This window comes from Pinus tabuliformis, chromosome 4_2 (genome assembly GCF_031772625.1).
Source record: "Pinus tabuliformis cultivar Carrire ecotype Pingquan chromosome 4_2, CPIR1, whole genome shotgun sequence".
NCBI lineage: Eukaryota > Viridiplantae > Streptophyta > Pinopsida > Pinales > Pinaceae > Pinus > Pinus tabuliformis.
Genome location: NC_142304.1, coordinates 921482875 through 921497849, shown reverse-complemented (window position 1 = coordinate 921497849; position 14975 = coordinate 921482875). Strand labels below are relative to the sequence as shown.

The window sequence follows — 14975 nt, the reverse complement described above, 5'->3', positions numbered from 1 at the left end:
CCAACTCATGTAAAAATCTGCACTAATTAGCATACATATACCAACCCATGTAAATATTATCCTCAAGATGGTATTTACATATGGTTCCAAAAGATTCAGACCGAACTCTGAAGAAAAAGGATTCAGACAGAACCCTTGAAGGTAAAGGAATCAAATAGCTCTTACAAATTTACCACGGAAACAATCTCTATATATATTCCAGTTGTAGACCCTAAAAACCGAGAACCAAGAAGATGGTAAAAAAAAAAAAAAAAAAAAATAAGAAAGTAAAGCTACAACTCACCTGCTCTTGAATGTTCGAGCTTCCTCTTTTGCAATGTGTGGAGTGCTCTTGTTTGATATTTTCAAACCTAATTGATGTTAACAGCTCTTCTATCAAATAACTGCAAAATTAAACCTTCATTGTAAGCATGTGACTGAGAGTAGACAAATAACATAATTCAGCCTTCGACAAATATCCTCTTTTACGATGCCTTAGACGTTACCTTCCTGACTGAGCCAGCCAATGGGCACATTGTCTCCCGCTTGCAAATGACCTAAAACACAGAACTGAAGATTTCAGAATTTGGACATAAGTAACTGACCTTTTGTGAGGAGACGAGCACTTGCAGAAATCTTAAATACCATCCAGGATTGTAATAAAACTCATTTTCACCGTTCACTCCACTCCTTCCATGAATGTAGTCCCGAGAAATAAAAGCGTTTTAACGTAAGGTGTAACTACAAGGGCAGGCGATCTTCTCTCTACACAGATTAAAGATATGAAATGTCCCAGATATTTATGGGCTGCATTTAAATTAGGAGCACCATAAATACGAATAAAGCCTAAACAGAGTTTGTTGTAAGAGAGAGATAGGTGTAATAAAGACATTTTAATAAATGGCGGTAGACGTTGCTTTTCATGAGCCGGATCATTATTCACACGATTCGAATTTATGCACGGTCTACAATTAATATTCATTGAAATTGTTCTTTATGAGTCGGATCATTCTCCACACAATTCAAATCTATGAATGTGAGGACTTTTATCAGTACACAACATGGTCGTTAAAATACACTAAATTGGTTATATTTAGATAAAAAGTTGGAATTAAAGCATGAGATATTTTTTAAGTTATAGATAGACTAAATGGGCCATCATGATCGTGGAACTCGTTTTAAAGTTTGAGATTTTAGTAGGGGAGGGTCGCCAATACATGTGCGCCCTCCCCGCCACGTCAGTTTACCACACGTCAACCCACATGGCTCCGGTACGACCCCTGTCCACCGTGGCGCTAGCCGTGTGGGCTATCACCTCGCGTCTTAAAACTCCTCCTTCGCGCCATTTGAAAGGTTGGTCTGGGCTCATTTCTGTGATGTTCCATTTTCCCTTTGTCTTTCTGCTCGGGGCCGTTTGTTGGGCGAAGCCCCCCGTCGAAGATGGCGCGGGACGGCCCTATAACCTGCGCGCATGGTGGTTAGAACGTGTGTTGGGGGAATGTTGTGTTCGGTTGACAGGGTTTGTATTGTTGCGCGCAGAGTCGTTTATTCGTGTGCTGGTGCGAAGGTTTGATGGAGTTTCAGGGTTTCTGGCTGGGACAGCGGTTCTGCTTTTCTTGTGCTTTTCCGCCTGGATTTCTTGGTCGTTCTTGAATGCAAGTTGTTTAACATGGAATGCCGGTTGTTTAGCATTTCTCTGGTGGTGGTCTTATTCGGCGATTTTGTTGTTTGGGGAGGAGTCGGTCGCCATTCTACTGAGCTTGAGGTAACATAGGATTTTTCTGTTTTGCTCTGCTGTTTTTGTTGTTTTTCTGATCTCTAATGGCTTTTTTCTTCCTGTTGCAGGTGTGGAAAAGGACGTTGCAGGTGTGGAGAAGGTCTGGCGAGCTGTGGGGAAGGTGGGGGAGGTTGGCGACCATCCATGGCCTGTAACCGGTAGGATTTTTAATCCTACGAGCTTTACTCTGTGTTTTTCAACACAAGCATCTCTAACAAGATATTTTGTGAACTTTCTATGGCTATTTTTGTTGTTTTAGCCTGTAATTTTTGCTGCCCCGTGCCCTCGGCCGTCCCGTGCCCTCGGCCGTCCCGTGCCATTCTCGGCGGAGGGCTTCGCCCCACAGCCGGCCCCGAGCAGAAAGACAAAGGGAAAATGGAACATCGCAGAAATGAGCCCATACCAACCCTCGAAACGCTCTGTAGCTGCTCTCCCCTGACTTGCATAGTCGGCCCCGAGCAGAAAGACAAAGGGAAAATGGAACATCGCAGAAATGAGCCCAGACCAACTTTCGAAACTCTCTGTAGCTGCTCTCAATTGCCTTGTTATTGTGTTTGCTTTATAGATAAAAACGCTGCATTTTTATTGTCCCTGCTATTGTATCTTTTTCATTTGGCATATGAGGGTTTCTCTTTTCTTTCATAGAGTTCTGAGTGCTCTGCTTCGTGCTATTGTTTGTTTTATATTCGACTGCTCGGAGGGGAAGGCTCTTCTAAAGCCTCACTAAACCCTTACGAAGCTTCTTCGCAGACTTGCTACTCAGGTTGCTCTCTGGGCTACAGTGTTGTAGTTATGTATTTCTAGCCAAGAGCCTGGTAATTTCCATGTCGGTAAATTATTGGTATTTTTAATCTCCTTTCTGGAAGTGAGACTTGTCAAGCGGCCTCAGCCCTTGTAGACATTCTATATAAGTTATATTTTTTTTTTCCTAATGGAATTTGTATGGAAGCCATGGACATTTTACAACCTTATTTATGGTTTCTTGAAGTCATAACTATTATCTTGTTTCCTTCTATGAAAGTCTTATTCTGAATTTTACACACAGGTTGCATTCTCTATTATTTAAATTGACTTGTAAGCATTTCTCCAGATATTGTTTGAACGCTACTATTCTTCATTTACTCAGTGTAGAATATTATGATTTCCTTATGCTGTAAAACCTTGCATAGTGCTAAGTTATTGAGATCGTTTTCACTTGTGACGGTGCATCTCTATTTGAAGGTTATTTTGTTTTTACAGCTGATGAGTTTATAAGTTAAGAAATGGGTAGGGTTTACTGTTTTATGAACAAAGCTTCTACTCTTTTATTTCCTTTTAATATCGCTCAGCTTTTACTAGCAAACTTTATAGGATTAAATCCTTGTCAGGGTTTTGTTAGAGTTTTGTCAGGGTTTTGTTAGAGTTGAAATGCCCGATAATGCATGCAAAGAGATTGACTGTTCTTCATGAAGAAATAGGTTCGATATCTGCTTGAGTCGGAGTGTTGGTGTTTTCAACCTGTAACTCCAGTGTCTCTCAGTAGTTATGTCTTCAGTCAGGTCTTGAGTGGGCATATCAATTTGGAACAATTTCTGTTTTTTACACCTATGACCTGGAGCATATTTTTCATCACAATTATAGGAGAGTCCATTTCTTTGGTGGTCTGCCATTTGTGTTGGAGACAACCTTTGTACTTCCAAGGGATGTGTAGGAATTGTGCTAAGTTGGAATATTTGATTCTGCAAACAGATTTCTATGCACTTTTGAAACTTTTCTTCCTAGTTGCTTGGGGAACAGGGATATAAGGAGTGCAGAGCTATCGGGAGAGGAGAATGTGTTGATAATAGTGATATATTTGTAGGGTGCTGGTGTCCATTGTAGTTGTTGAATTGTCTAGATTGTGTACCTCTGAATGTAAATTTCTTGTAATATGTGAAAAGAATATTGAATCAAAACCCTCCTTGACCCGTATATAGCACATGACCTACTGAAATTTTAAATTTATGGAGTCGGTATAATCTCTATTCCAAAAAACATAATTATTGTTGCTTAGTTGCCATGCATTAGATATTGTGAACACTCTTATCAAGAGCCAATTCAATCCCTTTAAGAATGGCATGTGCTTCTGCCTGATTGTTGATCTTTCCTAAGGTTCATTCAAATTTTAAACTTTATTTATCTCCAGCGTTGATGACAAGACCCACAATTGCAGTTACCCTAGATTTCCTTTCGGTACACTGATTTCCTTTGAATCTCTCTTATTTTTGCAATGCCTAGTTTTGTGCAGGGAAGTTTAAATTACAGGAAAGCTTAACATGCTGTAGATTTTGAGCCCTGGAGCAATTTTGTGGGATTTTTGTATACCTACTGCTTTGGAATTTCCTTCTTACATGTATTAGAGGCAATTCATAATTTTTCTATACCGTAATACACTGTTATAGATCAATATTAACTCCAGAACTCATAAGTGTAAAAAGGATCTAAAGAAACAGAGACATGATTCTCTTGATGCTTAAAAGATCCCATCTTAAGATGGGTCTACGCTGGTTTATATTTTGTAGATTTATAAATTATTGTAATTTTATTTTTATTTAGTTTTTATAATAATTTAGCTATTTTTAATTTTCCATTTTTACTCCAATTCTTTTTTCCCCCTCTAAGAAGGTTGTTGTAACTTTGCGTCAATTATAACAATTCATTAGTTAACCAAACAATTGTCATATGTGAATCACTCATATTGTCAAACAATTGATCTACTCATGAAGGAAAATGAAAAAGGTGAATAGGTGCTTAGAAAAGAATTAATGACTAAGCCACAATTCGTCATATAGCTGATTAGGTTACTGTGCACCCAAATTTCTCTATCTTTTGGAAAGTTGATGTAACAAGATGGAACAATATGATTCTCATAGTTGTTCATCAACTGATTTGATTAATTTAGATACTTCCATCATTTTTACTGACACATATAAAAACACATGCTCTCTATAAGTTGGGCATACTCCACGGTGGACAGGTGTCGTACCGGAGCCATGTGGGTTGACGCGTGGTAAACTGACGTGGCGGGGAGGGCGCACATGTATTGGCGACCCTCCCCTAGGTGATTGATAAAAATCATAACTATGTTCTTTATTGTATTTCTAGTTTCCAGCAATGTAAAGTTCTTATTCATTCTAATTCAATCAATAACATGCTAAGTATAGAGTTCCTTACTACTAGTGCCTCGTACATTAGAAGCGAGCAGGAGGTGTTTCTAATTGTGAGTGTAGACTTCTATTCAGTGTTAAGTGATTGTAAACTTGCCCAGCACTGTCATCACATTATAACGGTCCACTTATTGGAGCCATAAGTGAGTTTAGAGCTTTGTACAGTGCGCACAGAATAACTTATAGAAATAGTTTTATCATAATTAATATTTTACAGAAAGACATACTCCATTGAAAATTTCTTATCAACACACAGTTAGGTTGCCACAAGTAATCACTACTAGGTTGTAAGCCAAAATGTTGTTGTGCCAAGAAAAAGATACAATCCATCCAAAATCCACATCATAATGTGGTTAGAACCGAAAACATATGACACCCCTATTCTTTATGGCCCTGAGAATCTTGAGTGCCAAAACTCCCCGAGTTACCTTCTTCAGCCAGGTAGGTTGGCCTACCAGTCAAGGGCTGATTAGGAAATGGTTGATTGTTGCCATATGATTGATTCCAATTTGCAGCTTCCAACCATGGAGGTATTGAGTACCCATACCTCACATTTGCACTACTGACCCCTGCATTAAGTGGAGGTGTGTAATGAGCATACAGAGAATTGACACCAGCTCTGGGGATGTGCAGCCATGCATGCACCTGGTTCACAGTTCTGTATATAGTTTTTCAGTTGATTTTTACCTTTGAATAGATAAAATCCTGGGATTGAAGTACCAATTGCATTAACACAACATAAAATAGTTATCCACTCCCTGCTCTTGGGCAAAATCTTTGGCACATTTCGGCTCCCTCTCTTGGCAATTACCCGCATGCCACAATTCCTCCCTGCCTGTAAACCTGTTTCATCACAGTTCCATATATGGTCTGCTCCATAAGAATTTTTATCATAAGCACTAGAAAGTGTGTCATAGAATTTTTGCACAACTGCAGGGCGCAAATTTAATGCTCTGTCTCTGTCAAGGCCCTCAGCAGTACGCAATACAAGTTCTGGATGCCTTTTTTTAAACCCAAACTACCATGATTTACCAGGAAACCCATCATTGAATGGGTTTGGCCTCCCTTGACAGATTTGAGCAACTGTTGATTTGAGTTGTGTCAACTCTAGCCCATGTCCCAGTTGGGCCATCTCTTTACACCACTCAACCACCTCGGCCTCCTCATCCTCAGTCATAACTGTAAGAGGCCCTCTACGTTTTGTATGAGTCAGTCCATTTATCCAATAATGTATTGACGAGGGAGGAATACCATGTTTTTTTGCAGATGCCCGAACTGAGTATCCATTAAACTCTATGTCGTCAATTGCAACTAACATTTGTTCTTTTGTCCATCCTCTTATAGCACTGATCTTTCTAGTTGAGCTTGCCCCTTGGACTGTTGTTGATGGTGGTTCTGTGGCTGATGGTGTGTTAACATCAGCGGCTGTCACATGGTCATCTTCAACAATGTTCCCTGGTGCATTGCTGGCATCGACATCAGCTGGCCTGTCATCATCAGACGACGCAGCTGCGCACCCCTTGTCACTCTCCTGCCACTTCTCCTTGTACGAGCAGAGTAACTTCCTTTTGCCATAGATGCAACAACCTGTAAAATTATTGCATGCATTTAGACATTAGAATATATGTTAAATTATGCTTTATTACTTCTGCAAAAATTACTTTTCCTCTATTACAGGAAATTATCAACATGTATGTTGCATTTAGACATTTGAATATATGTCAAATTATGCGTTATTAATTCTGCAAAAATACTTTACCTCTATTACAGGAAATTGTCAACATGTATGTCACTGTTTTCATAATGAGAGCAAATGTTTCACTTTCATAGGGCAGTGTCAGGATATGCGTATACATTAGGATACATAGCTTGTTACATTAGGATATGCGTATACAGTGATTACAGTCTATCCATATGTATTACCTTAGGATATGCGTGTAGAGTGAGAACCCCGGGATATCATGTTGTATATTGATTAACTTGTCACCTTTGTATCTTATCTAAGCTTATGACAAGCTTTGCAATTAGAACACAGTAGTTACACATGAGTCTTTCTAACCATGCTTGTTTACCTAATCACTTGCTTGTCTCATTCTCATTACACTCGGCATAAGTAATAGCACAGATATTTTACAAGTAACATCATCTAAAGGTTGAACTATTAGTGCTAACCTAAGAAATACATGTATAGATATGATAAAGTACCTGTATCACAGGTTGGTTATCTCCCTAATAGACTGGATTCAGCTTTAATATACATATAACATATGTAATTATACAGAGCTTTGTTCTAGCTCACTCATAGATAAGGGTGAACTGAAACCATGCTCAGATACTAATACGAGCTTTTTAGTGTATAGAGCTTACTAGTGATAAGATGAATGAGATGTATTCAATAGCTTCAATTCCTGTAAGCTAAACAAGCTATGACTACAGTACTAACACGACATACGTAGCCTCTGTGATATGTAAGCTATAATCACTATCACATTTGATTCTATGGTCTCCTAGGTGTCATAGACAATTGGTTTTAATTCAGTTTAATTGAGTTTCATTGCAGTCATTTATTTTTTATATTTTTTCATATAATTTATTTACTTATTTTGAATATTGTGAAGAACAATCTCTGCTCCAAGATTTCTCTCCATTATCTGTGACTTAATTTACAGTGTTGAATTATGTAAATCCCCATGCCTTTGGTCCAACTTTTACAACTTTGTATGGCTCGGGCTCTCCATACCCTAAGGTCTCGAGCTCAACGAGGTGAAAAGATATGAAGGCCAATAAGACTGTCATCTGCTATGTTACTTATAATTGTGTTTTCTCATTATCTAAAATCTTACAGTCATCTAATCCAATAAAGAGAAATGGTCATCTGCTCGGGCTTCCATTCTAAGAAACCATTCCCCAGTTCTATGGTCCATTCATCAGTAGTATAAATTCACTTATTTGCAGTCTCTCGACTCAATATCAAAATGTTTGCTTTCTCAATAGCTTCATGCTTCTGAAAATATGTGAAAAATTACTAAGTTTATCAGAGTCATTAAAGTTACAATTCGTTTTTGTTCTATGTTTTAACTCATCCATGTTCACTCGGATCTTGTCACTTCTGAATTGCCCAAAATCGGATGGTTCACACTAGGAGTACAGTTTGACATCGGCTGGCATTCTTTCTTTTACAATAACCTTTCCTTCTTTCTGACAGGAGGTCTTATAATAATATAGTTGTCGACCAGTAAAGTAAGTCAAGCAAGCCAGTTCGGTAGCTGTCCAACGGGCAAAGGCTTCTTTCTTTAGAGTGCTGCCCGCCCCCTTCTTCATTCATTCATTTAGGCCCGACTAGGAGTGGATCCAGGGAACCTGACTCGGGAACAACTTCTTACTAGTAGGGGCTAAACACAGTAAGAGAGTCCAATCTCTGAAATAGAGCTTAGTCTCTCCCCATAGTAGTATACTAGTAAAAGGCGTAGATTATGACTTGATCCAATAGAGTCAGAACACCTTTATATCTAAAAGAAATGGTGCTCGATGAAACGATCTAGATTCCACACTATGTTGTGGGCTGGGGGGAGAGCTGCTCTGCGAAGCTAGGCGTTCAGTGTTCTTATGGAGGAACCATAGAACCCAAGCCATAATAATCGCTCAATTCCTGTAAGCTAAGGTTCAAGGTTCAATTCCTGTTAGGTAAACAAGCTATCGCTCAATTCCTGTAAGCTAAGGTTCAAGGTTCAATTCCTGTAAGCTAAGGTTGAAGGTTCAATTCCTGTTAGGTAAACAAGCTATGACTACAGTACTAGCATGACATACGTAACATTTGGACATACGTAACATTTGTGATATGTAAGTTGTAATCCCTATGAAGTTGATGATCGAATAATTCGTGTAAGCTAACCTTCAATTCCTGTAAGGTAAGCAACCTGTGACGTTGATTAGATGGATACGACTGTATTCTATAGCTTAACTGTATAAGTTAGAACACATGCATAAACTCTGTATAAAAAAGGTTAACTGTAACTGTATAGGTTAACTGTCACCACCCTATGGACAGAACTGTAATGTAAGAAATCTGATAAATGAATGGAAAGAACTGTAATGTAAGAAATCTGATAAATGAAAACAATGAAAACAGAACTGTAAGAAGAATGAGTTGTAATTCATATAACTGACTTGAATATATTGGCTACTGTTTTGTGATGTTGTCTTCAAGTTTGCTGAATAGTTTGAAAGCATAAGATGCAACTTCAACAGTGGGTGGACTTCTTTTATAGTTTTGGGGACTTGATTTTAATTGCTGGACATGGATGCACATGGATTGCAATGGCTTCATTTTGAATGTGTGGTATGGATTTAATTTGCTGTGATCTAATGGTTGGGAATTGTTTATTTGTTGATCCATGTGCTTTGATCTGTTTTAATGAGAAATAGAGTGAGTTGGGTGTCATTTATTGCAGTTATTGGGTCTGGGTGTCATTTATTGAACAAAGTGGATTTAATTGTTATTGGGTTGGGTGTCATTTATTGAACAAATTGGATTTAATTGTTATTGGGTTGGGTGTCATTTATTGAACATAGGGTGTTTAGTTGTTGAACAACACAGCAGTTATGGGTGACATACATTCCTTTTGTTATGTGCAGGTAGGCATATTTATTTGGGATGCAAAGTTGCAGTTCTGATGAGTGGGGGTTGAAGTGACTGTTGTTTTGTACTTCTGGAATAGACCAGTTTGGAAGCCTTTATGGCTCTAGCTGTTTTCTACTTGGGTCAATATGTTTTGCAATATTAAGTAGTAAAATACTATTTATGGACAGTTGTGGGCCGAGTCAATATATGGGTGATTTTTGGACATAATTTAAAACTTATTTATACATAATGTTATTTATTTCTGTTTAAATTTTGGTTTCAAAAGTCTTAATCACTGGTGGTTTGGTGGGACCAGTATTATATCAACTACTCGTCCCTGCACAATATTAGGAATCTCTCCCCTAGATACAAGTGTGGTGGTATGGAAATGTTCTTTTAGGAATTCAAAACTTTCCATCAACTTTAAATTTGGGAATATGCATAATAAAAACAAATTAATGTATTAGTAATTAATGTATTAAATGGAATGTGAGGAATTTTTAATGTTTTTTTTAGTCGAAAAAACCGCTTGAAAAGAATGTACATTTGACATGGTTCTATCACAATTTATTCATCTATTTTTTACAAGAAAAACCCAAACAATATAAGGTCTACAACTGTAATACTATCATCCTCTAAACCATCATCTATTGTTCAGCCTATGTTAAGATACAAAAAAACAAAATGGAAATATAGCAAAACATCATATTATAGATATATCTATGATATAGGAATAGTGCTAGTAGCATATGTGGAATCATGGTTAATGAAACATAGTGAATCACTGTTTAGATAATCTTTGGCAAAATCACATAACCAATCTTTTGTCGACGCGTTTCGAACCAACTAGTGTGGTTCATTGTCAGGACAAGTTGAAGAACCAATCCAGCTTATGCTTGATTAAATAGAGTGTGCAGAGACTCCAACAGCTATAATGCTAACGACTAATTTTGACCTAATGATCCTGGTGAAACCATTAAATTAGTTAATTAATATTTCTAGAAATAGCTAAAACAGGTAAATAAAGGAATTCATTTGTTAATTAAAATAGATATATTATTATTAATATCTCAAATATTAAGAGAATCCATAATATTATTATTTTAATTATAATGGTCATTATATCTCATAATATATAATAAATAATCTATATTTAATATTATTCCAGTATTATTTAAATACCGGAATGGTAATAAATCACTATTATTTTATAATTTAGTTACACTAGGTAATTGTGTAATAATTATTTAATGGTCCATTGGTAAGTTAGATCTTCATTATTTAGTTCTTTAAAATATATCATATTCCTTATTAAATATAAAGGTTCATTAAAATAATAATATATGTTTATTAAAAAAAAAAAAATCTATATCTACTTAATAATTTATAATTCCAAACAAATTGTTAAAACATTATTATTCCTAGAATTTAGATATATTAGGTAAATACCATAATTTAGGGTAAAGTATAACTAATATAGTTGGTACATCATAATTTATCCTTTTAATCCTAATGGTCAAATAATCAATATTCGTTCAATACTTTTTTAATCAATAAAAGGTAACTAAGCCCTTAGGTAAATATATTATTACCAATAGGGTTGATAAAGCCCTTGTGGTTCTTCAACTTGTCTTGACGATGAACCACACTGGTTGGTTCGAAACGCGTCGACAAAAGATTGGTTATGTGATTTTGCCAAAGATTATCTAAACAATGTTATGGATCGCAGAAGTCTAAATTCCTTAATAGTGAATCACCCCAGGAGTTGATGAAATGCCTTTTTTTGAGAGTAAGTGAGCGATGATATTCTGCTCCGTGTAGATATGATTAAATTCAATGTGCTGGAATGATCCTAAGAGGATGCGGATGCGCTTCATCCAATAGGTCAGAACAGCAGGTTGAAAACATGTCAGACCCTCGCTCCAATCTATGCAACCTTTAGAATCCCCAAAGACATGTAGATTGTTGATGTTGAGCCACTTAACAGTGTAAAACAGCCTCCATAATGCAATGATTTCCGCCATTTTATTGGATCTGGTACCACCCTCCCACCAGAAGTGATGATACTTGCGAGGTTCAGTAACAATGATCACACGACATCCGCATTGCCCAATATTAGAAGCCCCATCAAAGGAACCCACCAGGTAGTTGTCCTGCAAGATGACCTGCCGAGATTTTTTAACATGGTTCATGGGTCCAGTGTCAGAAAAATATGACACAATCCCCATGACAGAATGACGTAGTAAAAAACCGCCTAAAGGCAATTTCCCTGGTTTCCATAATCACCTTACGTAAACCTGTGGGTTATGGCCCACCTATACAAATCGGAAGCATTTACATTATGGGTTTAAACACAAACTCGACCAATCACCGTACAATGGAATAACACATAATTTGCCAACTAACTTCGGTCCCACCTGAATGCACAAAACCGGACTCCAAATAAATTAAATTCGCATCCATAAACTCCTCGGGTCCGCTCAGCAATTGAACATCAATTAAACAACGATTGAACAAAAAGTGAACAGCAATTGAAAATCAAATGAACAATAATTGAACAACAATTGAACAACGATTGAACAACAATTCTCCCACGTTGACTTTCCATGCTGACTTTTCCTTTTTCCACAAATCTCATCGGATTAATTCTCCACCATTGATATCATTATTAATCCGACGATCATTGATCCACCCGATCATCACACATCGCATATCGCAATTTCTTAAGCTAGGTTCATGAACGATGCGATGCAATATTAATCTAACGGTCAACATCAACATCGATCCAACAGTCTGCGACCCTTCAACTAATACATGCATTAAAAACAACTTAACCCCCGCTGTTGACTGTGACGTCAACAGTTGAAATTTAAATCAATGGCTAGGAATGAATGTGGTGTTTCAACCCCGATCAAGACACCCATAGACTCCTAACCTCCGTAGTTACACATTTCTCTTTGGCCCCAACTTTACACACGCAGATCTTTCAATTTGTTGTTCCAGCAGATTATAACACAATTTCTGCTTTCCTTTGGCATTCAGATTATCGGTCAGATTATATCTCTGAGCTTTGTGTTGATTTCTTTAATTGGATTCATACAGTCCGACCACTATCCTCCTTTGCATTCCTTAACACCACTGGAATACAAAATACTCTCTGTATTATTTCTCTTCTTCCAGATTCGTAATTCGTTCTTTACTTGACCTGCATATACATCTATTAAATCCAATTGGAATCACACGAATTCTACCCAGACGGTAAGTCTTTTGTCACTTAGAAATACTTTCAGAAATTCAACTTGAATTCATTCATCATGGTTTATCACACATAAACCATAAATTCCCAATTACAGATCACTCAGCACATAAAAGGAACAACACACAGTCACAATGAATTCAATTTCCTCATTCATTAAACAAATGTACAGATACAAATAAAAACCTATTTACAATCTAGATTTGTCCTAATCCACCTTTACACGGTTTGTATCAATGGCCCTTTCTCATTTCAATGCCCATAGGCTACAATCTAATCCTCATGTCTTCTAACTCTCTCTCTAATTCTACTTGACTAACTAACTTGACTAACTCATTCTCTACCTTTTTGGCTTACATTTATACAAAAGGACTCTGTTTCCAATTCTGGTTCAGATCCTCAATCTTCTCAACTAAATCCTAAGAATCCTCTAAGTCCTCAATTAGTTCCTGAAATATCTTCTTTATCCCTTGAAGATCTCAACTTTCAACTAATCCTAAGGATCCTCCATCAATCATGAACTAACTCCTCATCTAATATTTGTAATTAATTTCTCAAATCTCTCAACTATCCTAATTCTCTCATGTTCCCCTACATTTGAGAACATTTACAAATATCCTCACAATATTTAATTAACTCCTACTTTAAATGTCTCACCTAAATCACTCAAAATATTTAAATTACATGAATTAAATACTTAGGAAAACCACTCTTTTGAAAACACAAGACCACCTAGATTTTGCTAAATGTACACATTTTCGGACCATGATGCTCCTGCATCAGACTCCCAAAGTAGAAAATAATCATGATCTTCAGATCATGTGCTTCTAATCTTTGTCCTCCTAGATCCCATACTTAGTTATGTAATTTATCTTTGCCTAATTCTTTTCCTTTCAGCTGTTCTCCAAGTCTCCATATCTTATGTCATAACACTCCACTTGCCATGCTTTCATAATCTTCTGTTGTTTTCCTTTTGTTGTTGCTTCTTTCCTTTCTTGCGGTTGTCTTCTTCTGAGACACTTTCATCATTATCCTTCTTATCATCTCAATTTATTTGTCCAGTATATCCTCTGTCTGTTGATTGCCTTCAACTCTTAACTGTTGAATTTTTATTACTTCCACCCTTACATCCTTACCCTCTTGTTCACTATTGTCTTCTATAGAATTTCGCACCTTTTCAGTTACTACCACATTATCCTTCAAGATAATTTTCTGCTTCTGTTCACTGTACTTGTCAACTTCTTCTTCCTAATTGTCATTCATGACAATTTCTTTGTCTTCCTTCTTCAATAATTTATCTTGAACGTTTATCCTCTACTTTTCCAACTTTCTTCTTTGAAGATCTAACTCTCTATATAACTCGATGATTTTACTTGGAGTAAAATTTGGAAATTTTACACCCCACGTGCGCAGGTCTGACCTAGCAGCCATTACTACCTCTTGCAGCCCCTCCGTTTGGCAACCTTCTACTGTTGAGCTCTCCTAAGCTCGGGCTTGGCCCCTCTCTGATGCGTTCCCTCTCCCTGCGCAGCCTCCTACTATTTTCTTTCCTCTTGGCAGCCTCCTGCTGCTGAGTTCTCCCTCACTATGCCCCACTCTGCAGGGGGAGATTCTTCCTCCCAACAAGGAACAGATGATCATGAAGTAGCCTTTACTTCTCTATTAGCAGAAAATGGAGCCCCAAAAGCCGGACGAACCGCTAGTAAATTCGTGAAGAAGTTAGTAGACATTCCAAAGATCTCATTACCTCCAACACTCCCCAGAAAAGCTGCTCTTTAGCTGAACGTGGTTTGGTGGGACAATTTACAGGGTTGTGGCCCTCTCCCAGAGCAGTCCAAAAATGGGTAGAGAGAAACTGGAGTGCAAATATCCAAGGGAAAATAGCCATAAGATTCTGTGGAAGGGGATATTTTACTTTTCTATTCGAAACTAAGGAAGACAAGAATCTAATATTTAGAAATGGACCCTATTTTATGGATTCAAGAGGCTTATATTTGAACAGATGGCCTCTAGATTTTGATCCAGAGATGGATATCGCAAGTGTTGTTCCAGTTTGGGTCAGGTTGCCTCATCTTCCCCTTCACTATTGGGGCGATGAGTCGGTGAAAGCAATCGGAAATGCGATAGGCAAGTACATAGACAGATGTGAACCAAAAG

At 37.4% G+C, this 14975-nt stretch overlaps 1 protein-coding gene across 1 annotated transcript; it reads right to left on the bottom strand.

The window, feature by feature from the left end:
• Nucleotides 1–11304: 11304 nt before the first annotated feature.
• LOC149172691 (uncharacterized) lies at nt 11305–11790 on the bottom strand. The gene has a single exon (XM_089426428.1). It carries the CDS (start codon nt 11788–11790, stop codon nt 11305–11307), a length of 486 nt encoding a protein of 161 aa, XP_089282554.1.
• Between the last annotated feature and the right edge of the window lie 3185 nt (nt 11791–14975).

Coding starts and splice junctions, on each gene's coding strand:
- LOC149172691 (XM_089426428.1), bottom strand. CDS start 11,790: ATGGGGATTGTGTCATATTTTTCTGACACTGGACCCATGAACCATGTT.